Source organism: Hemitrygon akajei, chromosome 2 (assembly GCF_048418815.1).
Source record: "Hemitrygon akajei chromosome 2, sHemAka1.3, whole genome shotgun sequence".
In the NCBI taxonomy this organism is placed as follows: domain Eukaryota; kingdom Metazoa; phylum Chordata; class Chondrichthyes; order Myliobatiformes; family Dasyatidae; genus Hemitrygon; species Hemitrygon akajei.
Genome location: NC_133125.1, coordinates 51,508,106 through 51,536,045, shown reverse-complemented (window position 1 = coordinate 51,536,045; position 27,940 = coordinate 51,508,106). Strand labels below are relative to the sequence as shown.

General features: G+C 39.3%; 1 protein-coding gene across 1 annotated transcript in view; it reads left to right on the top strand.

The window, feature by feature from the left end:
• cbwd (COBW domain containing) overlaps window positions 1-27,525 on the top strand; it is a 65,050-nt gene extending 37,525 nt beyond the window's left edge. The window contains exons 11-16 of the mRNA XM_073072091.1: window positions 14,527-14,583; window positions 15,310-15,361; window positions 18,762-18,830; window positions 23,685-23,750; window positions 24,939-25,068; window positions 26,124-27,525. Coding sequence (XP_072928192.1) covers window positions 14,527-14,583; window positions 15,310-15,361; window positions 18,762-18,830; window positions 23,685-23,750; window positions 24,939-25,068; window positions 26,124-26,197 — 448 coding nt within the window. The 3' untranslated portion in view covers window positions 26,198-27,525. The remainder of the gene's footprint in view (window positions 1-14,526; window positions 14,584-15,309; window positions 15,362-18,761; window positions 18,831-23,684; window positions 23,751-24,938; window positions 25,069-26,123) is intronic.
• The last annotated feature ends 415 nt before the right edge of the window (window positions 27,526-27,940 follow it).

Genomic DNA, 27,940 nt, shown 5'->3' with positions numbered 1-27,940 from the left:
TGTGAGCCATTGATCGATTCCCCGAATCGATCCTCCAGACCCCCACCTTCATGTGGGTGCACAATGCTCTTTCGGTGTCCCGTGGTGTGTCTGCCTGTGTCTTAGCAGACCTGCTTTTTATCTCCACATGCTGGATACCGGCTGTCCATCAACCAGCTCCGCCCTGCTGTCTCTGCAGGAATCTTAACAAGCAGGCAAAAGTGTCCTTGGAGCTAAGGTAAATAATCAACTGAAGAACCACAACATTAAATCATGTCTCTCTCTCTCACATCTGCACTGGGTGCCTTCCCCCCCCTCTCAATAGCAGCCCAGGTCAATAGGGTCAGCTATGGACCCCATCTCAAACTTGGTTTTTCCATCACACTCCCCCTCCACTTTAGGAATTTTGTACGGGGGTAAAAATTTAAACGTGAATGTACATTATAGAGTTTAATACAATACATAGGTAGTCATCAATTAACAGTAAAACAGATATAATTTCAAATCTAACATCTAGATAAACGGCAATCACATTGTCAGTCCCCTTTACATTACAGAATATAAAGTAATACATATGTGATTATCATGTAACACATTACAGAAGCGTATACAAATCCTAATCTCTATTTCATTTTTAAACTTAACATTCAGTCAATCTACCATGATATTGTCTTTATCTTTCACATGCTTTGTCACAAAAAAAAGTCAAATTCTTGCAGAACCAGATCCTGTTATTCAAAGTGGTGTTTGGTCAACCATTGTCCCTTTTTCACTTCGAAATGGAACACTTAACCATCACATGATCAGCTTGCCTACCAGCTCGGATAAGACCTTCATAGACTCCCTGCACAGGTGCGAGCTTATCCCCAATGTTTTCCAGACTAAGCCCATTTGCTGAACTTCTAAACAACTCATTAATTTTAAGCAAGCCATTAATTTTATCTTCAAGATCTTTAATTCTATTAGTTTCCATAATAACACCAGCAGATGGTCCCTCCAAACCACAAACTTGAACAACATCACCAAGTTGTTCATCAATTCCAAAACAAGCTGTAATAGACTAGCAGGCACCTTGTTACCAAACTATTGACCCTTCAGCCAGGTTAGCGGTCCCGAAACTGCTCCGGACTTTAAATTTACCTTATTCAAAAGTCCGGTAACACTTTTCTCAATATCTTCACTAAAATTCACCTCACCAGCTTTTATCTCATCACTAACTTTTAGAATACCTTCTAACACAAGTAACTGAGAATCCTCACTTTCCACTGGCACCAGGGTTAACCCCTTACTCACTGAACCAAGTCCATCTGACACAAAAGGACTGCATTCCTTTTTAACCAAGTCAGACACCTCAGACCTTTCCTGAGTCTCAACACAAGGTTCAGTACCCTGTGAATCCACAGGTACCTCAACAACCTGAACACAGGCAAATGGGACATCTGCCTCTTCTAGGCTTTCAATGCCAGTCCCAGTTTCAAATTCCAGGTTCCCCTGATCCTCCCGGCTACTCTCTGGGCAACTCCCATGCGGAGTAAACTAAACCTTGCGGGTTAAAACAACCTCATCTGCTAACCCAGCAGACTCCCTCAAGGTAGCGGCATCCTTTTCATCTTGGAATGCCCTTACATCATCGGGAACACACTTAAATTCTTCAATTGCAAACAGCTCTTTCGAGCTATATAAATCATCAGCGTCCAACACTGGACCTTCCAGCTGCCACATCTGTTTCTTATCTTTGCTCTGTGCCTCCACAAATTCTTAACGATAAATCTGCCTCGTCTCCCTTACTTTCCTCATCCTTACTATCCTCTAAATCCTGATGGTACAGGGACGGTAAAAAGGTCTCGGATAAATCAATGTTTCTTTCCACAGTCTTTTTGGCCATGCTTCTGGTTACTGCACAAGCAGGATAAACTTCAGAATCTATGGGCGGGTTCTCAGCACTTGCAGGCTTGCTCGTGAGCTGAACTGCTGGGAACACATCCCCCTTGCCAGGTTATACCCGAGTAAGACATCCACATCGCGTATCGGGAGTGCAGACCGCACCCCTATCGTGACTGGCCCGAATACTAAGTCACATTTCAAAAATATTTATGCAGAGGTACGGCTCAGTCCCTTTTCCAATCCCTTCTAGTACATTCACGTCCCCCGTCTCCATCTCAGCACTGAATTCCAACACTTTGCTTAGGATTAAGGACTGAAAAGCCCCAGTGTCTCTCCAGATTCTCACTGGAACCGGGTTTGCCCCCTCCTTTACTGATACCAACCCATTCGAAATAAACTTCTCACGTCCTTCCTGAACTCTGCTTGACCCCTCCTCCCTTAGCGGCATTTCATCCGGCTTAATGCAGGCGGTTGGGGTTGTCGCCATTCCCTTTCCTTTATCTCTTTTGGGAGCAAAACACTTAGATGTTACGTGACTGGCCTTTCCACAGTTAAAACACGTGAAACTGGGGAACTTCCCTCCAGACTGCTTCTAATCCTCCTTACCCTTTCTGCTAGTCCCCGGCTTACTCTCTGACTTAGCCAGTGGGCTCTCTCTACCATCCCTATTACCCCTCTAGTAGCCCTTACTCGGAGAAAACTTTACCTTGTGAGTTAAGGCATACTCGTCTGCTAACTTGGCAGTCGCGGACAGAGTTTCTGCCTCTTTCTCATCTAAGTACGTCCTCATACCCGCAGGGACGCAGCTTTTAAACTTCTCAATCAGCATCAACTGTTTTAGTTTGTCAAGATCCTCATTGGCCCCTTTCCAGGTGCACCAACGATCAAAGTACATCTGTATCTCACGGGCAAACTCTAAATACGTGCAGTCCCAAGGCTTCTTCAAATTCTGGAACCTTTGCCGGTATGCCTCTGGAACTAACTTGTAAATCTTCATTATAGCCTCTTTTACTTCATCATAATTCCTTGCTTCATCAGCAGACAATGCCGAAAAGGCTTGCTGAGCCTTCCCCTTAAGAACACTCTAACAAAACAACTCACTTCTTCTTCAGCCAGTTCTGATTCATAGCGACCTTCTCAAAATGTAGAACATACCTATTGACATCCGTTTCCTCAAATGGGTGTGCCAACTTAATTTTCTGACTAACCTTGAACCCCCCCCGCTGGGTCTGACAATGTTTTTATCCTTTCCAGTTCAAACTGCCTTTCTCTTTCCCTTTCTTCACTCTGTCGTTCTGCTTCTTCTCTCTGTCTTTCTACCTCCAGTTTTTTTTACTTGTAACGCAAAGTCGTGCTGCCGTGCTCTTTTCTTCTCCTCAGCCTCGAGCCTTAATCTTTCCATCTGAACCTGGGTCTCAACCCCGATAGGTTTACTTTCAGGAAACAACTCCAACTCCTCTAAGTGAAACAACTCCTTGGATACATAATACTCGGCTATGGCTCTCTGCATTTCCGACTTCCTCGCTGTCGACTTCACCTTTGAAAGTTTTAACCTTCTCGCAATACTCAGCAGCTCCAACTTCCTGGCATCCTCTAATGCCTCCGACGTTGGCTCCGCCAAAAATGTATCAGTGTCCATTTCTACTGTTTTTCCACACAACCCAAATCAGATAAGGGAATTTACCCAGTCAATTCAAACAGCCCCCAGTTTGTCGTTCAAAATCCCGGAGGAGCTCCCAATTTTGTCATGTACCCTGTGACCGGGTTAAGAACCAGCAGAAATGGAAAACACGTTGGAGTCTGGTATTACCATAAACTAATAGTGTTTATTAATAAACTAAGCAATACAGTACTATGAAATGCAAATATATGAAACCGGTTAGCAAAGATATCTACAGAAGTGTGGAACTAGGAATCAAAACCAGGCTCTTTCAGAGCTAGGGGTAAATGGATACAGTCTTACGATATGGTGCAGAGTTCAGTTCAGCTCGAGGTAGTTGTTTGAGTATCGTTAGAGAGAGAGAGAGGTGATGCCGTTGCCGTCGATCTTTCCGTTGTCTTCCTGTCCTGTTATGGTCACAGACTATGACCGTGTACGACCGTTCTTCAGTGGTGGACCTGTCACCCAGGCAAGGGTGGATACACAAACAGTTCCCCACCGGTCGCACCTTCACACACTGTGAGCCACTGATCGATTCCCCGAATCGATCCTCCAAACCCCCACCTTCATGTGGGTGCACAACGCTCGTTCAGTGTCCCGTGGTGTGTCTGCCTCTGTCTTAGCAGACCTGCTTTTTATCTCCACATGCTGGATACCGGCTGTCCATCAACCAGCTCTGCCCTGCTGTCTCTGCAGGAATCTTAACAAGCAGGCAAAAGTGTCCTTGGAGCTAAGGTAAATAATCAGCTGAAGAACCACAAAATTAAATCATGTCTCTCTTTCTCTCTCTCTCTCTCTCACATCTGCGCTGGGTGCCTCCCCCCCCCCCCCCCCCCCCCCCCCCAATAGCAGCACAGGTCAATAAGGGTCAGCTCTGGACCCCATCTCAAACTCGGTTTTTCCATCACAGGTATAATGCCAGCAATGCCTAGAATGAATAGCTTAAATCCATTTCTTAAGAATTTGGCCACTGACCCTGAATGATGAAATCAAAGTGCAGATTTTACTTTATCTTTAGATTTTTAATTTCTGAGACTTAGAGTTTTTTCCCTTATTATTTTAAATAATTTTAATGAATTTAAAACTCAACTATTTTGAAATCAGTCCTCTAAATATAACTCAAAGGCCTTTGATAGTGGCCCAGTTATGGAGGATTGGCTTAGCTGGCCTAATATTTGCAGATCAGATTATTGTGGGGAGCATTACAAGTCCAAATAATTGGCTGGATCTAGGACAGTGTGGCACCTAGTTGCTCATTAAACATAAAACCCTCAAAATATAATGAAGGGTTCTTTATCCATTTACTCTTTATTTTGCTCAGAGAATCCTCTCATCTTCATTTTTATTTAAACTTCTTTTGTCCTTCATTTTTTATTGTGTAGTGGGAGAAGTCCGTTAAGTCTAAACCAACTCTCGAAGTGTTTTCATTCAATCTATAAGTTTCAATATGTACATTTAATGTCACAGAAATGTATACAATATACATCCTGAAATTCTTTTTCTTCGCAACCATCCATGAAAACAGAGGAGTGCCCCAAAGAATGAATGACAGTTAAATGTTAGAACCCCACATACCCACAGCTCCTCCCTCCCAGGCATTCTTCCCATTACCTCAAATTTCCATGTTCTCTCAAATGGCCATCTGCTCCCCTTGATTTCTAATGTCACTCAGTTAGGCTAAAGGCAATTTACAGCAGCCAATAAGTTCATCAACATGGTAGTGGGATGTGGGGAAAAAACTGAGGAAATGCACTGAGCTAGAGACAGCACCTGAAGTAGATCAAACCCGAGCCTAAGAACTTGTGTAACAATCAGCCAATATTGAGATGCTGGTGCCAACAATGGGTACACTTCAAGGCTGTCACAATGTTTTGAGTAATTAAAGATTACTCTCCTTTAGTATTTTCATCCTTTGAGACATGAACTGCTTGAACAAGGAGATTACTGAACCTTAAGTTCTGTATGTGGCAGAGGGCTCCATCTAGAGGCACTAAATAGAAACAATGAAAATGTTTTAGATGAATAATAAGAATCTCTGAAATTATGATCTGTTACAATCTGCTGGGGCCAAAAGCCTAATCATTTATTTTACTGATGATACTACTTGGAGAAGAGAAGTCAGCAGTAGGAACATGTTTACTGCAGTCTGTACGTAAGATAATGGCAGCATAGTAGCATAGCTGTTCACACGACGCTGTTGCAGCTCAGGATGTTCCAGAGTTTGGAGTTCAATTCCGATGCCATCTGTACGGAGTCTGTACATCCCCTCCATGGAATGCGTGGGTTTTCCACAGGTGCTCTGGTTCCCTCCCCCGGGTAGGTAATTGATCTCTGTAAATTGTCCCGTGATTAGGCTGTCAGTGAATTGCTTGGGCAGTGTGGTTTGAAGGTGTGGAAGAGCCTACCCTGTGCTGAATCACGATTGATAGTTGAGCATTCTTCTCAGTTACATTTATTTATATATTTTCCCCTTTCCTGCAATTGGACTGGTTGCTAAACAGCTAATGGTGTACAAACCAGGGATTCCTGCATTGCTATAGTTATCTATTATTTAATACCCAAAGGTATTCTCATTTATCTGCAGGACACTTTTGCATACTTGTTATGCTAATTGAAAAATAAGTGAGCACCTAAATTGATGGATCTGCAGTCTTGATCAGTTCCATTAGTTGAGATTGCTTAGCTCTCTCTGCTGCTTGCTGCTTTTATACATGTTGCAGTTTCATTAAGCTACAGTGGCATGCAAAAGTTTGGGCACCCCTGATCAAAATTTCTGTTACTGTGAATAGTTAACTGAGTAGAAGATGAACTGATCCCCAAAAGTCATAAAGTTAAAGATGAAACATTCTTTTCATCATTTTAAGCAAAATTAGTGTATTATTGTTATTTTGTACAATTTTAGAGTGGAAAAAAAGGAAAAGAGGACGATGCAAAAGTTTGGGCACCCCAACAGATTTGAGCTCTCAGATAACTTTTACCAAGGTTTCAGACCTTAATTAACTTGTTATGGCTATGGCTTGTTCACAATCATCATTAGGAAAGGCCAGGTGATGCAAATTTCAAAGCTTTATAAATACCCTGACTCCTCAAACCTTGTCCCAACAATCAGCAGCCATGGGCTTCTCTGAGCAGTTGTCTAGCACTCTGAAAATTAAAATAAATGATGCCCACAAAGCAGGAGAAGGCTATAAGAAGATAGCAAAGCGTTTTCAGGTCACCGCCTCCTCAGTTCGTAGTGTAATTAAGAAATGGCAGTTAACAGGAACGGTGGCGGTCAAGTTGAGGTCTGGAAGACCAAGAAAACTTTCTGAGAGAACTGCTCATAGGATTGCTGAAAGGCAAATCAAAACCCCCTTTTGACTGCAAAAGACCTTCAGGAAGATTTAGCAGACTCTGGAGTAGTGGTGCAATGTTCTACTGTGCAGCGACACCTGCACAAATATGGAAGAGTCATCAGTTCCATCAGAAGAAAACCTTTCCTGCTTTCTCACCACAAAATTCAGCATCAGAAGTTTGCAAAGGAACATCTAAACAAGCCCGATGCATTTTGGAAACGAGTCCTGTTGACTGATGAAGTTAAAATAGAATGTTTTGGCTGCAATGCGCAAAGGTATGTTTGGAGAAAAAAGGGTGCAGAATTTCATGAAAAGAACACCTCTCCAACTGTTAAACATGGGGGTGGATCGATCATGCTTTAGGCTTGTGTTGCAGCCAGTGGCACGAGGAACATTTCACTGGTAGAGGGAAGAATGAATTCAATTAAATATCAGCAAATTCTGAAAGCAAACATCACACAGTCTGTTTTAAAAAAAAAGCTGAAGCTGAAAAGAGGATGGCTTCTACAACAGGATAATGATCCTAAACACACCTCAAAATCCACAATGGACTACCTCAAGAAAGCAAGCTGAAAGTTTTGCCATGGCCCTCACAGTCCCCTGACCTAAACATCATTGAAAATCTGTGGATAGACCTCAAATGAGTAGTGCGTGCAAGACAGCCCAAGAATCTCACAAAACTAGAAACCTTTTACAAGGAAGAATGAGTGAAAATCCCCCAATCAAGAATTGAAAGACTCTTAGCTGGCTCCAAAAAGCATTTACAAGCTGTGATACTTGCCAAAGGGGGTGTTACTAAATACCGATCATGCAGGATGCCCAAACTTTTGCTTTGGGCCTTTTTCCTTTTTTGTTATTTTGAAACTATAAAAGATGGAAATAAAAAAGTAATCTTGCTTAAAATATTAAAGAAATGTGTCATCTTTAACTTTGGGCTTTTTGGAAATCAGGTAATCTTTTACTTAGCTATTCACAGTAAAAGAAATTTTGACCAGGTGTGCCCAAACTTTTGCATGCCACTGTATACAGCATGGAAACAGATTCTTCAGCCCACTGTTTTTGCTGACCATGGTGCCCTTATCCAACTAAATACCTCTTATGCATGTATGTAACAAAATGTCTTTTAAATTCTTTCTTTCTTTTCAAATCTTTATTATTATTATCCAAAATAACAAGAGTGCATTGAAGTAAGTAACACTTACAGTGTCTCAAAAGGGAGACAAAAACAGTATTAAGGATTGAAAAATATGGTGACACAAAAGAAGAGAAGAGAAGAAAAAAAACCCTACTAAAGCAAGAAAAAAGTGAGAGGAAAAAACCCATTAGGTGTTCAACCCCTGAGCCATGCGTCATACAAAAAGCTTCTGAAGATAAACATCAAACCGCCAGCAAAAAAAATTATACCAAAATTTACAATTAGATCGTGGAGGAAATCTATCAATTAACTCAAATGGTAGTAACGAGCAAATGAACCCCACCTTTTCTCAAAATCAAACATAGGTTTGAAGGTTCAACTTCTAATTTTCTCCAAGCTAAGACATAACATCACTTGAGAGAACCATTGTGACAGAGTGGGAGCTGACGTATCCTTCCACTTCAACAGAATGGCCCTCCTAGCTATCAATGTAACAAACACAATAACATGTTGGTCAGACAAAGAAATACCACGGGTATTTTGAGGTATTATTCCAAAGAGCACAGTTAATTTGTTAGGTTGTAAATTAATTTTAAGTGCTTTATAAATTGTAAAAAAAAAACTGACTTCCAAAACTGTTCCAGTATAGAACAAGACCAAAACATGTGTCCACCCAGAAGGGTGACAGTAACTCAGTAACCATGCTCAGTAACGGTGGTGTGCAGAAGAACATCTCTGATAACACAACACATCAAACGTTGAAGTGGATGGGCACAAATCCATCCTGGGATATACTCTTGTATTCAATAAAGTGACCACTAAGTGTATATTTCCAAGCCATACTGCATTTATTGTTTAAGGATGTTTACATAGCTTTTAAGTGATTTTGCCAATAACTGAATATTTTGCTCTTTAAAGCCAAAAAATGTCGATTTGTATTGCTAACCAGGCATAACTGTTGTGTTGAAAATTTTAACGTTTGCAGTTTTTCATCTATGTAATCAAGAAGCAGGTGTTGGAAAATGCACATTGTATTTTTAGAGAGGGACTTAAAAGTCCACCATGATTGCCTTTAGGGGCAAAATAATCAAGTCATTAGCTTTGACCTATGCATATAAATTATCTTCATGAGAAAATGATAGATAGCACCTTGGTTTCATATCCAAGCAAAGAGTCAATATGTTAAAAGTCAAGCCAATAATTTGGGGCAAACAGTGAAGTGTGTATATATTTTAACCATATTTTAGGATACATGACTTTGAAAATTCATTACAAAGCTGAAATACAGATTCCAGTTAATTGGAACATAGTGGCACCAGCATAAATATGGCCCAATTAAGCGGCTGCCCCAATTAGCTGAAGTTTCATGGAAGTAGTTAACCAGATACAAAATCGACAAGCTACTGTTTAACTGAGTAGCACGTTATGTAATTAAATGAAATGCAGGACAAACTAGACACAACCAATGCTACAGCAGTACTATAAAACTGTACTAATTCTTTGTATTATTGTTCTATGTATTAATAGTTACTGATGGAAGAATTCACCAAGTATACACTGCATGTTCTTTTCATTAATAGTAAATAAACCATCAGCACAAATACCTAGTACAGATAATGTATAATGCTTTTTACAATCTCATCCTCTAGTTCTTCGTTTTCATTGCAACATTCTAGATGATTGTTGATACCTTCAAATTCTTAGCATACAAAATGCTGGTGGAACTCAGCAGGTCAGTTAGCATCTATGGAAATGAAGAAAACAGTTGATGTTTTGGGCCAAGACCCTTCTTCAGGGGACTTTCAGATACAACCAGCACAATCAGTAAGGGCTCCCAGATGTTCTTATTTCTCCCTAAATAAGAAACAGTTATTTAAATAGAAAACTGGGTCTCGCAGCATGAAAGGGGGAAACAAAAGAAAGACAAGAGGCAAACTGCAACAAAGCCCGCAGACAAGCGATAAAATACCGACGGATGGTGAGGACACTGAGAACGGCGCTAGCAACCAAGCTGAACACGAGGATATGGAGGCTGTTCATGTTAACATCATGGCCAAAATACAGATGCTTTGTTCGGACATGAAAAAAGAACTGAGTGATACCTTGGGTTTTCTAAAGAAGGAACTGGTGGATTTCAGAGAACAAATTAACCAGAAGCTGAATGTTATTGTTGGTGATTTAAAAGAAATAACAGGCAGAGTTGAGGATATGAAGCAAATGATGGCAGAAGTGGAGGAATGGAATGCCGAAGCCAGGGAGGTTCTTTTCCACACACTGGAACTTCAGAAGATCATTCAAGCTTGACTAATGGACCTGGAGGCACGTTCACACAAGAATAACATATATATCCATGGAATTTCTGAGGGGGCGGAAGGAGACAACATACAGGAATTTCTGGAAAAATTTATTAAAACAGTGTTCTCCCTTCCCGATGCCGCTCTCGGCATACAGCGATCTCTTGGATCCAGACCACCACAAGGTTCTAACCCAAGTTCCGTGGTCATCTACTTTCTGGAGTATAAAATTAAAGAGTTGGTGCTTAGCTCTGCTTGGAAAAAATTAGAGATTTATTATGATGGGAAAAGAGTATTTTTTAATCAAGACTACCCAACCAAAATACTTTTGAAAAGAAACACTTACTCCACCATCAGAAAGACGCTTAAAGAAAAGGGGCTCCGGTTCCAGACTCTTTACTCAGCCAAACTTTTTTGACATTGGACAAGTCATCTACAATAACGCATTGGAGGCGACAGAAGACCTGAAGAACAGGGGAGTTTTCCCGGACTGTCCCGGGATCATGGCCCCTGCGGAACGCACAGCCACAGCGAAACTGAGGCGGCTTTCCTGGGAGACAGCAGGTGCAAAATCCCGTTGGGAATGAGAAACACGTCTGAAACGCATCCAGGACAAGCTAAAGGAATTTCGATGCAACAAAGATACTGCATGAGAGCTCGCAAAAGAATAGTGATAAAATATCCTTCAGCCAGGTCGGTAAAATCACATGTACCCTAACACAAACTATAATTGACTTTGTATTCAGAACTTAAAAATAGAACATGAACGATTTTTCCTCTGTAAGCTCTTATTACTATAACTGACCACAAACCTGGGAGCTGATGTTTGATTTTGTTGTTTTTTGTGCACTGTCCTGATTTCAATTATTCAGAGTCATCTACCTGCACTAGGAGGGGCCCCTTCAGGTTTAAGGGCTTCCCCCCACCCCTGACATAGAAGTTTAGTTTAAACTTCAAAGATGGAAGTCACAGAAGTTGCATGTGTTGTTTGTATGTTAAATGTTAGTTTGTTGTACAGACAGAAGTTCATTTATTTAGGTCATCTAGGGATATTTAAGTATTTATATAAACCCATTTTCATTGGCGTGGAATGCCATATCAAGAATACAGAGTAATCACCCTTAATGTGTACGGGTTATAGAACCCAATCAAAAGGAGTAAGGCTATAGCTAAACTGAATAGAGAAAAGCAAGGTAGAATTTTTTGGCAAGAAACTCTCCTTTCAAAGATTGAACATGAGAAGTTACACAAAATGGGATTTAAAAATTGTTATTACTCTTCTTTTGAGAGGAGAAACACACGGAGTTGCAATACTAATCTCAAATAAAGCAAATTTCCGGTTTTCCTCACAGATTACAGACAGAAGGGTGTTATTTACTGGAGAAGGGTTATATTGATCATAAAGAGGTTACACTACTGATTGTTTACAGACCACCAGGAAGTGATAAACAGCTGATTAAGAAGGTTTTTAATATGATATCTGTGGAAACATCTGGTGTGGTAATATGTTGGGGGGGAACTGGAATATTCAATTACATCCTTCCCTGGACTCCTCAAATAGAACAAAAAAGAAAACCCAGAAACATTACATGTCAAGAAACTGCTCAAAGAAATAGGCATGATGGATATATGGAGAGAGTTACACCCACTTGATAGGCGGTTCACCTTTTTTTTTCTCAACCCCACTCTGTGTACTGGAGAATAGATTTTTTTAATGTTTATTTCAGAGAGGACCAGGATTATAAAATGCAATATAGGGGTAAGAGACATGTCTGACCACGCAGGGGTTTATTAACATTACATTTAGACAACAGACCCAAAGATACCTTGTGGAGACTTAATACCAGTCTTTTGAACAATCTCCTATGTTTAAAATGCCTAAAGAAAGCGTTTGAAGACAATATGATATATAATGATAGTGGAACGGTGTCAACACCCCAGCATTCTGTGGGATGCTGCAAAAGCTGTTATTAGGGGTAAACTCATAAAGTGGTCAGCTCAGAAGAAAAAGAGAAACAAATCAAGGATCTTATTGAAAAATTACAATTTTTGGAGAGTGAACATATGGAGTATAATGACAGTAATGTCTTGAATTAAAGTTTGGATACAAAACGAACTCTAAATAATATGAAAGTGAAGTTGAGAAGAGAGCTAAATTTGTTAAACAAAATTTATGACAAAATATAAACAAAATATAAATAAAATTTATAAACAAGGTTGGTCCCAAATCTAAGTAATTACTTGCATGGAGAATACATAAACAACAGACTGAGAGATCTATACATAGGGTGAAACACCCCCAGACTAATAAGATGCTTCACTAATTGGAAATCCTTCAAAAATCTTTTGAAATGTACTATACAATGTTATATGCTCATCCCAAAGTTGCAGAGTTAGCAGACATATCTAGTTTCTTAAGGTCCTTAGATTTACCATCTGTAGGAATGGAGCAAAATAAACTAATAGCTCAGGAGGTACCAGAAGAAGAACTAGGTAAGGCTATATTATAGACATAGTCAAATAGACTATGTGTCTCCAATAGAGGAGAAGGCCATGGATGGAGATACCGGAATGGGAAGTGGAATTAAAATGGGTGGCCACTGGGAGATCCCATTTGTTCTGGCAGATGGAGCAGAGATCAGAGGGGAGGGACAAATGGACAAGGGAGTCACTTAAGGAGCGATCCCTGCAGAAAGTGGGAGGGGGGGGAGATGTGTTTGGTGGTGGGATCCAGTTGGAGCTGGCGGAAGTTTCAGAGAATTATGTGCTGGACGCGTCTGATCTCCCTCCTGGCACTTACTCTTGCAAGCAGAATAAGTGCTACGCCTGCCCCTACACCACCTCCCTCCCTCCCTCACTACAATTCAGGGCACAAACAGTCCTTCCAAGTGAGGCGACACTTCACCTGTGAGTCTGTTGGGGTCATATACTGAGTTCAGTGCTCCCGTTGTGGCCTCTTGTATATTGATGAGACTAGATGTAGATTGGGAGACTGCTTCGCCGAGCAGCTACACTCCATCAGCTGGAACAAGTGGAATCTCCCAGTGGCCATCCACTTTCATTTCACTTCCCATTCCAATGTGTCCATCCATGGCCTTCTCCTCTAATGGGATAAGGCCACACTTAGGTTGGAGGACAACACCTTATATTCCGTTTGGGTAGCCTCCAACCTGCTGGCATGAATATTGATTTCTCAAACTTTCAGTAATGCTTCCCCCACCCCTACCCTTTCACCATTTCCCATCCCCTTGTCCCTCTCGCATGCTATATCCTTGCTTGTCCATCGCCCCCCTCTGGTGCTCCTCCCCTTCCCCTTTACTCTTTCTTCCATGGCCTTCTGTCTCTTTCACCAATCAACTTCCTAGTTCTTTGCTTCATTCCTCCCCCTTCGAGTTTCACCTATCGCCTGGTGTTTCTCTCTCCCCACCACCCCCCACCTTTCAAATCTACTCCTCAGCTTTATCTCTCCAGTCCTGTGGAAGGGTTTCAGCCTGAAACGTCGACTGTGCTCTTTTCTGTAGATGCTGCCTGGCCTGCTGAGTTCCTCCAGCATGTTGTGTGTGTTGCTGAGTTGTCTTATTGCTTATTTCTCACCAACTATTAGTGACAAAAATCACTGGTTTTGAACAGAAGCACACGCAACTGACACGTTAAAATTTGTCAGCTTAACACAAGTACACGTGACTTACACTAGTTAGAAAGTGTTTGGTGACAATCACATGCACCAATTAAGCATCAGCGTTTTCTAAATAAACTAAGGGAATCCCTGCTATTTTCTCAATTAGTTTTTGTTCTTTCAATAGTTGTCCCAAATAAGTGGCTGCGCCAATTAACTGATGACCCAATTAATCAGAATCTATTGTTATTCATTGACAGCAACGATTCAGTTTCTTTGTATCTACTGTTAAGATAAATGGACATCTATTCTGGTTGTAGCATTTCATTTTAAAATTTAATATGTGATCTCTTGGAGAAATGAACTTTAATTATCTGTATAGTTCTATTAAATGATTAAGATTACATTTCAGATAAAAATGCATGATTTGTTGATTGCATGAGCCCAAACCAAAGAAATGTGACGTTGCCTTGAGCTCATTGCAAGAAGCTCAATATCTACAAGCATTGTAAAACTTGAAATGCTGTAGGTAACATGTCGTCCAAAATATTACTTATCACATTACATGATTATTATTCTATAAATAGAAATCACAACTTTTGATTTTATTCATTGACTTTCAGAGTTGAACTTGCAGAGGTTCTTGATTTGCATGCTTTTGACAGCCAAGCTAGTGAAAGGTAAGTTTGCTACAATTCACACAATGAGACCTACACTTGCTATCTTTTCCGTTACAGCTTTTTTTCAAAATGAAAATGAAAGTAATGCTAATGGTCCATATGAGGGAAACAAATAATGATAGGAAAAACTCAGTTTGTCAGACAGCATTTGTGAAGAAATCAGCAGAGAGTTAACAATTGACCTGAAATGTTAGCTCTACACATGTTCTATTACTTGCAAAGTTCTTGCTGCACTTTCTGTTTTTATTGTGACCTTCAGAATCTGCAGTATTTTATTTTTGGTATGACCTGCTCCTGAAACATACTGAGTTAAGATTTTTAATCTAGATGAATTAGGAAATGGGGAAACTTGTTGATGAATTGGGTTGGTGCTTATTGAAAGAGTGATGGCCATGCTGTTTTTGAGTATCAAAAACAGATACAAGGATAATTTAACAGTTTCTTTTAAAAGGGCATTTAAAATTTTAAAATATATAATCAATGTCTACTGTTGTTGATGAACAGGAAGCAAATCTTGAAGAGTGTCTGCAAGAAAGAAAGTTAAAAATCCTTGAAAGTATAGTCACTTCCTACTATTTCCTTATCCAGTTTTAATGGTTCAGTAGTAATATAATCTTGTCTGCTTTCTCTTTTTAATTTTTTTATGGGTTTATGTTTTTATTACAGGTGCAATTAAATGCATACTTGAAAGGAATTAAATGTACATGATTGTTTTTTTTTGTTTAGATTGCAAGAAAGATTACGTCTTGTACAGATGGCAGAACCTCACCTTGATAAGGTATCCTGTTTCTCTGAGGGCATGTATAAATTTTGCTATTATATATAGTAATTTTTTATTGTTTTTATTTGACATTAAATGAAATCTAAAGTTGGTGTGTTGAAAGAGCAGTTTAAATCTGAACAACATAATTTTTCAATGTAATTCAAGGAGGTCTCAATTTTTCAGAAAGCATGGTGTTTTGAACATTTGGAGTGCCTGTACATAATCAGTGAAATAGATCTCTAATTTCTATGCTCTTAGACCATAAGACATTGAAGCAGAATTAGGCCATTCAGCCTATTGTGCTTGCTTTGCCATTTGATCATAGCTGATTAATTTTCCCTCTCAATTCCATTCTCCTGCCTTTTCTCTGTAACCTTTAATGCTCTTACTATCAAACTCTGTATATTCAATGACTTGATCTCCATAGCCATCTGTAGGAATGAATTTCGCAGGTTCACCACCCTCTGGCTAAAGAAATCCATCCTTCTCTCTGTTCAAAAGAGATATTCTTGTATTCTGAAGCTGTGCCCTCTGGTCCTAGTTTCGTCCACTGTTGGAAACATTTCCACGTCCATTCTATCTAAGCCTCTATCTTGGCATAGCTGAGCATTTGTGGTAACGTTACTTCTGTATAAATTGTTTATGGTATCAAATCTGGCAATATGAATATATACTGATTATGTTTTTAACAATAATGTTTTGGATTTGGTTTTAAAAACGTGTCGCTTTTTGATTGTCAAATTTTAAGAATAGATGGCCTCAAGGAAACCTTCCAACTCTGAAATGCTGCCATTACATCTTCTGTGTCTATTCCACTATAGCTTCTTTTACTGCTTCCCCAAAAGTAGATGTTCAGCAGGTGCCTATTAATATCAGCAAGTGATAGCCTTGCAGCAGTGCTTTCTTAAAATGGACTATAGGTGCTTCTGTATTTCTATGTGGACAAGTTCATCCTTTGATCATTAGCACTATATCATATGTTTAGAGTTATCTGTGTGGTGTCCTCTACTTCCAAAGTTCAATTCTGTAGACTTAAAATAGATCAAGTTTCAGTGGTAGGTACAGCTCACAGGTTTCCAAAGTTTTCTTGGGAATTAGGAGCAGGAGTAGACCATTTGGCCCTTCAGCCTGTTTGACTGTTTATATCATCACAGCTGATCTGATTGTATCTTCACCTCTAGTCTAGTCCGCTTACAGTAATTTTTAAACCTCTGCTTATCAAAGATCTATTTTATCTTTAAAATATTCACACTCTGCTTCCACTGCCTTTGAGAGTAATCATTTTGCCTTCTCTGTTTCAAATGGGTGACTCCTTATTTTGAAATAGTGACCACTGGTTTGAGTTTTCCCAAGAAAAAATATTCTTTCTACATCACCCTGTCAGGACCTGTTGGAGTCCTGTACATTGAAATCAAATTATTCCTTATTATGCTAATCATTGAATTAGCTATTAATACCATAACATTATGCCTTGTAAAAGGAGACCAATACTTTATATACTATCTCAACTGTAGTGTCACTTGTTTCCCTATGCAACTGAAGCATGACCTCCCTAGTTTCACATTCATTTCTCCTAGTGATAAACAGTAACATTCAGTTAACTTCCCCAATTCATTGCTCTACCTGCATACACGCTCATTGTGAATCATCCATTAGGACACCTGGATCCCTCTACCTGTCAATTTTGCAGGCTCTCAGTATTTAGTTAATGCTTTTTAATTTTCCTACATTACGCACTATTTGTCAGTTCTTTGCCCCACTTACTTTTCTATGTAATTTTGTAGCTTTCACATATCCTCTTCACAAACCAAACTGTTGGTACCTTCATACCACTTATTTGTTTAAGTTGTCTAATTTTGAGGCCCCAGAACCAAATCCTGCAAAACAACACTTGTTACATTTTGTCAGCCAGGAAAGATCCATTTATCCCTTCTGTTTGCTTCCTATTAGCCAGCAAATTCCTTATCCACTCCAATATGTTACTTTCTATTCCATCTGTTTTTAAAAATTTTTCCACAATAGCAATTGGTGTGGTATCTTATCAAATACTTTCTGGAAATGTTAATGCACTGGTTCCTTTTTGTACACAGCACATGATTTCTTCAAAGAGCTCCCACAAATAAAAGAGACAAGATTTTCCTCTCATGAAATAACGCTGATTTTACCTGATTACCGTAAATGTTTACAAGTGCACTGTTGCAACATCCTTAATTATAATGCTTAACATTTTCCCAGTGATAGATACTGTTATTTAACCTGTAGTTCCCTGCTTCCTGTCTCCCTCCCTTTTTTTGGATCTAGGAGTTACAATTGCTGTTTTTCAATCTAATGGACCTTCACCAAATCTAGGTATTTTGGGGAAAATTAAAAGTTAAGCATTAGCTCAATGACGTATTCTCAAAAATATTTTCATCTCCGAATTAATAAGGAAGGGAATTGAAGAGCACAAGATAAAGCTAGCCAAAACGTTAACAGAGTGAGCTTGCCCAGTTAAAGTGGGTCCATGGAACTAATAACAGAAAGAGAGAAGTTAAAAGGTAAATTAAATGAGTATTTTGCTTCACCGTAGAGGCTGCAAGTAACATTGCAGATGGTTGTAAGTCAGGAATTGTAAGGGAGGGTGGAACTCAGGAAAAGGAGAACTACCAGGGAAGTGGAATTGTGCAAATTGTTGAAGCTTCAGTTAGTCAAAACCATAGCTCCTGATGCATTTCATCCTGGAGTCTTAAAAGAAATGGCATGTAAAGGTACTCAGATGTTCCATTACAGTATTTGATTTCTCCAGAAAACTCAGAGCTGTAGTGTATACCAAAAAAAAGTGTTTTGTAACTTGTTTAATCAAAATAGTGATCTAGCATTGTTTCCTTATGAACAAACAAACCTATCATATATTAATATGGAGATGAATTACTCTCAAGAATATTTAATTGAATATGATAATAGGTTAGTGAAGAGGATTATGAAAAGATCGGAATTTAGATATTTACAAGCCTCATTCACCTCCTGTTAACGATTGTATCAGAATCAGGGTTAATAACACTGGCATTATGTTGTGAAATTTTTTAACTTTGCAGTAGCAGTATATTGCGATACATAATAAATATGGAAAAAACTGAATTACACTCTGTATATATTTATATTAAATAGTTAAATTAAGTGCAAAAATAGAAATAAAAGAAGTAGTGAGGTAGTGTTCATGGGTTCAATGTCCATTTAGAAATTGTATGGCAGAGGGGAAGAAGCTGTTCCTGAATCATTGAGGGTGTGCCTTCAAGCTTCTGTACCCTCCTACCTGATGTTAACAATGAGAAGAGGGCATGTCCCGGGTGGTGGGGGCCCTTAATGATAGAAGCCGCTTTTCTGAGGTACTGCTCCTTAAGAATAAATGAAGCCTTGTGCATTTGTTTTATTGCAGAGTATCATTACAGTTACATTTGAAATTCCTGGCACCATTTTTGAAGAGAACTTAAACATATACCTTCAGGTAAGTTTTTAAATATTTTGTATTTTTTTTAAACTTCCCTTTGTTTGCCGTACAGAATATATGTGAATCACTTGTAATTCTGACTGGAAGTCACATTGTCAATACATGTATTTTTAATGCTGGCTTTTGTGTTTTCTTCATATGGCTGGCACTGTAAGCACTTTGAAAGTGAATTTTAAAGTCAAAAAGAAAATAGATTGAAAATTCAGTTTAACCAGTAGGAGTGCGTCATTCCTAATTATTGTTTAGCACCAGGTTTGGATATCTTGGTGCCTCTTGCCTTTTTGTGGTTTGTTGGAAGTGATAATATACAAACCCCATTTCCAGAAAAGTTGGGATATTTTCCAAAATGCAATAAAAACAAATATCTGTGATATGTTAATTCAAGTGAACCTTTATTTAACTGACTAAAGTACAAAGAAAAGATTTTCAATAGTTTTACTGACCTACTTAATTGTATTTTGTTAGTATACACAAATTTAGAATTTGATGGCTGCAACACACTCAACAAAAGTTGGGACAGAGTTAAAATAAGATTGAAAAGTGCACAGAATATTCAAGTAACACCGGTTTGGAAGACTCCACATTAAGCAAGCTTACTGGTAGTAGGTGAGGCATCATGACCGGGTATAAAAGTAGCGTCCATCAAAGGCTCAGTCTTTGCAAGCAAGGATGGGTCGTGGCTCACCCCTTTGTGCCAAAATTCATGAGAGAATTGTTAGTCAGTTCAAAAGGAACATTTCCCAACGCAAGATTGCAGAGAATTTAGGTCTTTCAACATCTACAGTACATAATATTGTGAAAAGATTCAGAGAATTCAGAGACATCTCAGTGCGTAAAGGGCAAGGTCGGAAACCACTGTTGAATGTGCGTGATCTTCGAGCCCTCAGGCGGCACTGCCTAAGAAACCCTCATGCTACTGTGACAATTATAGCCACCTGGGCTCGGGAGTACTTCGGAAAACCATTGTCACTTAACACAGTCCGTCGCTGCATTCAGAAATGCAACTTGAAACTGTATTACACAAGGAGGAAGCCATACATCAACTCTATGCAGAAACGCCGGCGAATTCTCTGGGCCCGAGCTCATCTCAGATGGACCGAAAGACTGTGGAACCGTGTGCTGTGGTCAGATGAGTCCACATTTCAGCTAGTTTTCAGAAAAAACGGGCGTTGAGTTCTCCGTGCCAAAGATGAAAACGACCATCCTGATAGTTATCTGCGAAAGGTGCAAAAGCCAGCATCTGTGATGGTATGGGGGTGCATCAGTGCCCACGGCATGGGTGAGTTGCATGTATGTGAAGGTACCATTGACTCTGAGGCGTATATTAGGATTTTAGAGAGACAGATGTTGCCATCAAGGTGACGTCTCTTCCCAGGACGTCCATGCTTATTTCAGCAGGACAATGCTATATCACATTCTGCATGGGCTACAGCAGCGTGGCTTTGTTGACACAGATTGCTTGTGCTTGACTGGCCTGCTGCCAGTCCAGATCTATCTCCTATTGAAAATGTATGGCGCATCATGAAGAGGAGAATCAGACAACGGAGACCACGGACTGTTGAGCAGCTGAATCCTTATATCAAGCAAGAATGGACAAAATTTCCAATTGCAAATCTACTACAATTAGTATCCTCAGTTCCAAAACGATTAAAAAGTGTTATTAAAAGGAAAGGTGATGTAACACAATGGTAAACATGCCTCTGTCCCAACTTTTGTTGAGTGTGTTGCAGCCATCAAATTCTAAATTTGTGTATATTTACAAAATACAATTAAGTTGGTCAGTAAAACTATTGAAATTTTTATCAGTTAAATAAAGGTTCACGTGAATTAACATATCACAGATTTTTGTTTTTATTGTATTTTGGAAAATATCCCAACTTTTCTGGAAATGGGGTTTGTATTTTGTGATTTGTTTTGAATTGGTATTGCATCAGTCTATGGAATAACTAGTTGATAGAATAATGCATCTCATATTTTACTCAATTACCTATTAAAACAACTTCCTATAATAAATATAAACTTCAGCATAAAGGATTGTAATAAATGGTATTGGTTGTGAAAAGTACAGTCAGCCCTCCTTATCCGCGAGAGATTAGTTCCGGGACCCCTCGTGGATACCAAAATTCGCGGATGCTCAAGTCCCTTATTCAACTTGTCTCAGTGCGGTGGACATTAGGCCCCAGTGGCGCTGCTCTGAATCCGCAGTGTTTCTGTTCACGAAAATAATCACCATCATGATTGAAAATCAAGTGGAAACAATAAAACGATCGGAAAGAGGTGAAACGCCATCGGTCGTTGGAAAAGCGTTAGGCTACAGTCAGTCAACGATCAGAGCAATTTTAATGGATAAAGTGAGAAAGGCCCTGCCCCGATGAAAGCTACAATTATTACTAAGCAACACTGTGGTTCAATTATTGGGCTTTGGGGTTTTGAGTTTTTGATCCTCACATCAACCTGGCACGGTGGAAAGCGTACTCGATAGTGGTCTGTCACTGGATCGAACTCGGGAAGAAGTTCCTGAGCCCGGCGCTGAAACATATGTTCTTAAGTGTTTTATATGCATAGAAAGGTAAAATATATTGTTACGTACCCCGTAACTGGGTCACTTACCAGCAAAGGTAGAGAGGTCCGTTGAAGTCTGATGGTACTATTTTAACAGTATTTATTGGTGAAAATACACAAAAATAATATCAATGCAAACATGCAGATACTATACGTCGTCAATACTAGATCTAAAAGTGCGGGTATAATAATAATCAGTAAGAAATAGCTCTATCGTTGTCTAGGGGATAATGTATTGTCCGATGGAAATATAAAAGTCACTCAAGTACATTCAGGCTGCAGCTTTTGGTTGGAGAGAGAGAGAGACGAAGTTTTATAACTTGCCAGTTTTTTCCTTTTATGATGTCGATCCTTCGAATGTTGTTGGGGGTGGTTTCTCCTTTTAGCTAAAGCCGTTCTTCCGTGGTGAGGCCCACCAATTCCGAGGCAAATGGAAAAGGACGCACGTGGGCTCTCCACCGGCTGTCGCTATTACGCTGTCACGGGATTTCTAGCGTTTCTCCTGGTGCGTCTAAAGGGGTTGTTCCCCAGACCTTCTTTTATCCTTACTCACGGGGTCTCAGATGTCAATCAGGTTGGGATGACGCCATCCCTCAACCAGCCCACTTTGGTCATTCCCTGAGGGCTTCGATGAATAGTACAGTACTCAATACACAATTCCGTCTCCAAGAGACAATGGCCGTTTCCCGTGGCTTTGTATCACAGAGGGGCCAGGACATTCCAAACCCCTTGTGGATTCTGCGTGTCTCTCTCTCATTTCCTGGGTCTCCTGACCTGAATTAATAGCGATCTTGCGATTCTCAAAAAGGAGGGGACTACTTTGTACCCTTCGGCCCCTCAGAGTTGGGGCACAGGCATAACAATATACTATATACTAAGACAAACGTTTGCCTAACTGACACTAAATAATACCGGATGTACCTGTTCCGACTTACTTAGTAAGAGAACTTCCGATTTTTTCGATCCCGATCCATGATAACCCACACACATCCTCCCGTATACTTTAAATCATCTCTAGATTACTTATAATACCTAATACAATGTAAATGCTACGTAAAATAGTTGTTATACTGTATTGTTTAGGGAATAATGACAAGGAAAAAAGTCTGTACATGCTTGAACAAGAAGTGCTGAAAGAGCACTTCCGGATTTCCGCGATTCGTGGTTGGTTGAATTCGCACATGCAGAATTTGCGCATAAGGAGGGCCGACTGTACCCATATCTTCTCAAGAGCTATACACTGTTTTCCCCGACCTGAATCATTGGAATGTAATAGTATGATTAGAGTTTTGTTCTTTCTTAGAGAAGGAAGTGTAACCCTGGGTTTGCTTGATGGATTCTCTTTCTACAAATTCACCATTTTCTGTAGTGTACCTACAGGGAGAGTGTGTCCTCGAATCATTGATCTAAACTTTCTCAATGCAATAATTAACTGCTGGCCAGGTCATTGTCAATTTTTCTATTCAAACAAAAAAATTAACTTGCAAGTGATCTGAAAATGAGAGTTCTGAATCTCTTAGTGAGAAATCATTTACCTTTTCTTCTGCAGCTGAGCAAGAAGTGGAGAAAGTGAGCAGATAATTAACCTGGTTGTATTATTGGCTGAAGTAAGGTGCTGCAGTTTCAAATTTCCATTAAATTTTCTTGGAAAATGGATGAAGCCAAAAGTGATAAATTATGATCCTGTTTATCTGGTTTAATGATCTGGGTTGACGTTGAAGGTCCCAGAGAATAAGATGTCTCTAATATCTTCATCTCTCAACCAATACAGTGGGAAATAAATTAGCTGGTTATATTCATCCTTAACTTTTCATAAAAACATAGAACACACCTACAGCATAATACAGGCCCTTCGGCCTACAATGCCGAACATGTACTTCAGAAATTACGTAGGGTTACCCACAGCCCTCTATTTTTCTAAGCTCCATGTACTTATCCATGAGTCTCTTAAAAGACCCTATCGTATCCGCCTTCACCACCGTCACCGGCAGACCATTCTATGCACTCACCACTCTCTGCGTAAAAAAAAAACACTTGGCCCTAACTTCTCCTCTGTCCCTGCTTCCAAGCACCTTAAAACTGTGCCCACTCATGTTAGCCATTTCAGCCCTGGGGGAAAAAGCCTCTGACTATCCACATGCTCAATGCCCCTCATCATCTTGTACATCATCATGGGATTTTAATTTGTAAGATTTTATTTGTTTTAATATCTAAATAATAAATTTATTTACATGGGGTTTCAAATGAACTAGTGTATATTGTAAATTCATCTTGTCTTATTTCTTTTAGAATCTGTTATGGGAAAAGCAGTTGAAGAATAAATCAGGCTATACAATGGAAATAATACGATTGAAGGTAAATATTCATTAAACATTTGATTAGAGCCGAAAGTGAGGAGTAACGGTTTTCAGCAGAGATATGTTTTGGATGATTTAATCCTGATATTATATTGGGACTTTGAGTACCTGTACTTCATTTAAAACTGAAACAGCAATTGTTTTTAAGTAAAGAAGTACAAATGGAAGAAAATGTTTATAGATTTTGTGGACTTTTATAATTAACTTCACAAGTTATTATTCCAGACCTTTTTAAACCTAAATCTGAACGTAATTATTTGATTGTAGCTCATGAGGTGCAGTTAGCTTTGGGTTGCCTGCAGTAGGATGCAGAAAAGTGATATAGGATTCCTGTCTTCATTTCTTGCCATCAAGTCACTGCTGTTGGAAAGGAAGTAGTGCAAACTCAGGTTTGGTTGTGATTCCCATTGGCTGAACATGTTCCTTCTGCCAACTCTTCAGACTTCCACACAAACTATGCCTTCTTGCAGAAATATCAGAGATTCCTGATGCCAAGTATTATAGAGTCAGGGACTTACACTGTAAATGACTTTGATTTCTACTGTTGATCCTAGTAGGGAATCCAGGATGAGGGCTGGATTAACGAAGCCCACATATGTATAGAGGTGACAAGAAAACACACTTAGAGATTGGGACAATATGTGGTATTATAGGAAGTCTGAAAAGACTTTTTCTACTGGTAGTTTTCCAGGATGTGTATCCCACTAGCTGCCTCTCTCCCTTATCACCCTCACACAAATCTCTATACATTTGGATTTGTTTTTTTTCTTGCAGCCAGATTTCTGGGTACTGAAATATCCACGGAATGGGTTGGAAATCTCCCTGATGCTGCATGCTTCCATTTGATATTTCAGGTCACAACTAATTTTCTGTCTTCATCATTCCTTTGTCATGCTTCTGCTCCCCAAAAAAACCTGGGCTCGATACTGTTACATTATCCTTTGTAATAAAATTTTTGAAGTAGGAATCTGATTGTAAAGCATCAGTTCTGATGCTTAAAGGTAACTAATAAATCCCTATTTAGTCCCTGGTTTTGTTTTTGTTCTAAGCACTTGAAATATTTGAAGATTTGTTAAGAAACATGTTTTTGTCCATCCAAATAGAATGCAGTTCCACAAAGTGTCTGTTTTTTGGATTTTGTCCTCTGGTAAGCAAATTTATTGTTCTCAAATGTATTGTTTGGCAGGGTATTGTGTCGATACAGGAAAAGCCACAGCAGATGATTGTCCAAGGTGTATATGAGCTTTACGAGATAGAAGAAACTTCTGTTAACTGGAGTTCAGACAGTGAAAGAATCAACAGATTTGTGTTTATAGGTAACTAAGTATTTCCTTATTTTGAGTAGGTTTAACCTCAGATACACGTAAGCAAGTATTGAAGTTACTGAGATATGCTTTTTCAATTTAAGAAAACCTCTTCCAATTGCTATTAAATCACAAAATCAATGAAAGTCATGGCGTGGGAGAAGGATGCTTTTTGGCCATTCATGTTCATGCTGATCTAAAGTGTGCACTCAAAGACTTCCCTGTCTGTGGCCATTTAGGTTACAGCATAGTGAGTGTTCATTCACATACCTCATTTAAATCATGAAAGGTGAGGAACAAATTTGATTTAATAATTAAATGGTTTTCCTCCTTAACTGAGCAGTGTGTTTAACTTTAAACTCTTCTGCTTTCCCTCCCTTCCAGATGTGTATTGTTGGTTTCTTAATAGCTTGCATTTTAAATTTTCATGTTTATTTTTAAATCTCCATGATCTCCCTGCAGTATATCTCTTTGACCTCTTTCACCGCTACCATGCACCCGTCTGGAACTTCTTACTCCTTTTATGATGGGCGGGAATGCATCCAGTTTCATCACTTAAGGGTTCAGGAAATATTTGCCCTCTGAGTGGAGGGTATGAATCACTGGCTTTTTAGTAAAAGAATGTCTCTTAGCTTTTGTGTATTTTTCAAGTGGAATGGACACGAAGTAAAGTGTTTTGCATGAGTGGTCCTCAGACAGTGAACGGCAGGAGCCGCAGAGCGGGCTTACACCCCCTCTCATCTGAAGCACGAGACCAAACTAACACCCCCTCTGATTCAGCGACCCTGACTAGGCTAACACCCCCTCCAATCCAGAGCCAAAGACCAGGCCAACAACCCCCCTCATGCAGAGAACCCGACCAGGCTGCTGCTCTGTGTATTCATATAATTTGTTAATGCAGTAGTGATTGATGAAATACTGTATAGATCTTATTTCTAAAATTGTACCTTTCAAACAGTGCTTCATTTTGGTGCACTTTCTTTTTGCATTAGCTGGTATATTAATTCCTACAAGTTAATTATGTGACTTTGATTTACTCACATTCTGGATTTCATTTTTCCCTGCAGGAAGAAACTTGGATAAAGAAGTTCTTGAGGAAGTGTTTATTGCCACTGTATTGAAGCAAGGAGTGCCCAGCTGAAACTTTAACAGAAAGATTAAGGACTTGATGTAATTTAACTGAAGATCATTGTTTTCTTAGTGGAGATAAAATTTTATATCCTTTCTCTCCTTGTTCTTGGTTTATTTGAGCCAGTCCTCCAGGTGTTGAGAGGAAAGGTCTGTGTTGAGTTCTGAGTTAATATTAACTCCAGCAATAGAGATGTGTTACACACGACTAACTCATTTCCACAGCATCCCTATCACAAAAGAGAGAACTTGTACTCCTTTATTATGGTCTCCTTGGAAAGTGATGGAGTTATCAAAGAAAGAAATGAATGCCAGTATTATAAAGACGCTTGATGAAGGCCTTTCACCATCCAGTTCAGTTATTAATGTTGCATTCTTACAGCATTTATTCCTTGACCATGTTTCATGACTATTGTGAATTTTTGTAGAGCGTAGTTAGTAATGGGGATTGGAACATACATATTTTTGCATTAAATACTCAGACCTAGGTCAGGTGTAGCATATACAGAGTATAGCACAATGACTGATATTTTTTCACTAGTAAACCTGGAGATATTTGGTCCAAACACAACGTCACAGAGGAGTCTAATGAGCTAGAATCCAGCCTCCTGTTCCAAACCCTCAGCAGCGTGTACCGATGCTCAGTGTTGTGCCTTGTATTGTGCTATTGAGGGATCTTTCCATTTGTGTCATTAGCCATCCTGTAGGCTTCCCCTGAAATTGCATGTATAATGTTTAATCTATGCAGTAATCCCAGGTAACAAAAAGATGTTTACTTAATTGCCTAAGTACAGTCCGTGGCTGCTTTGATTTTCATTCCTTCCAATAAAAGGGCAGCAGCTTGCAGTCTGTTTCCTCTGTCAGTCTTTCAAGTTGTCTCCAGATGTAGCCAATCTTCTAGGTCCTTCCTCTCCCAGAGATGAGGTCTTTGGAGCTTCTGTTGTCGTTTCTGTAGCACTGAGTCTTTACGGGATGGGGTTTATATCCCTGTACCCAAACCTTCTCCTTTCACAGCTGGGCTTGGATTCATGGCGGAGATTTGCAAGTTCATGAACAATGATTTTCTACAAATTCATATTTTTAGGTTTTTCATGAGTCTCTTCCTTGTCAAATTGGGAGGATGAAAGTGAAAGAATTAGAACCAACTGTGCTAGTTACAGGTGTCCAATATCATTACAGACAAATACACCGTTTGGTGCAAAACTGTTATATCCTAGGAACTCTGAATTGTTGATTGAAAGCAAAACATCTGTGTCATCTGTTGTGCTGCCTAATCATACTCTCCATAATGTTTGATTTTTCCTGCTATAAAATAAAAATAAAGGACATTAAAAGCCAAAAGCACTTATTTTTTCTCTTGAACCATGAACTCAATTTACTGTTCTTTTCCTTCATTGCAGGAACTGCATCATTCAGAATGCTATCTTTAGTAGGAAAGCTAGAAAGAATTGCATGATTATATGCAATCAAAAGACTTAACACACTAGTTTTCGAAAGTACGATCAATTCTCACATCTTCATACTGTATTTAGAACTGGAATAAAGTACCAAATTATTGAAAACAAAACCAAAGAAAATCAATATTCATTGTTTCTGAGACCAAAATGGGAAGTAGAGATATATTAAAATTGGCTTGGAAGAAGCTGAGAATTTTGAAGTCCGCTATATTAATGTTTTCTGTTATCCAACAGGAAATAGTATCATCTTTTGAATACTAAACCTGTAGCTAACTTTAAAGATGAATTGTAGTATTTTG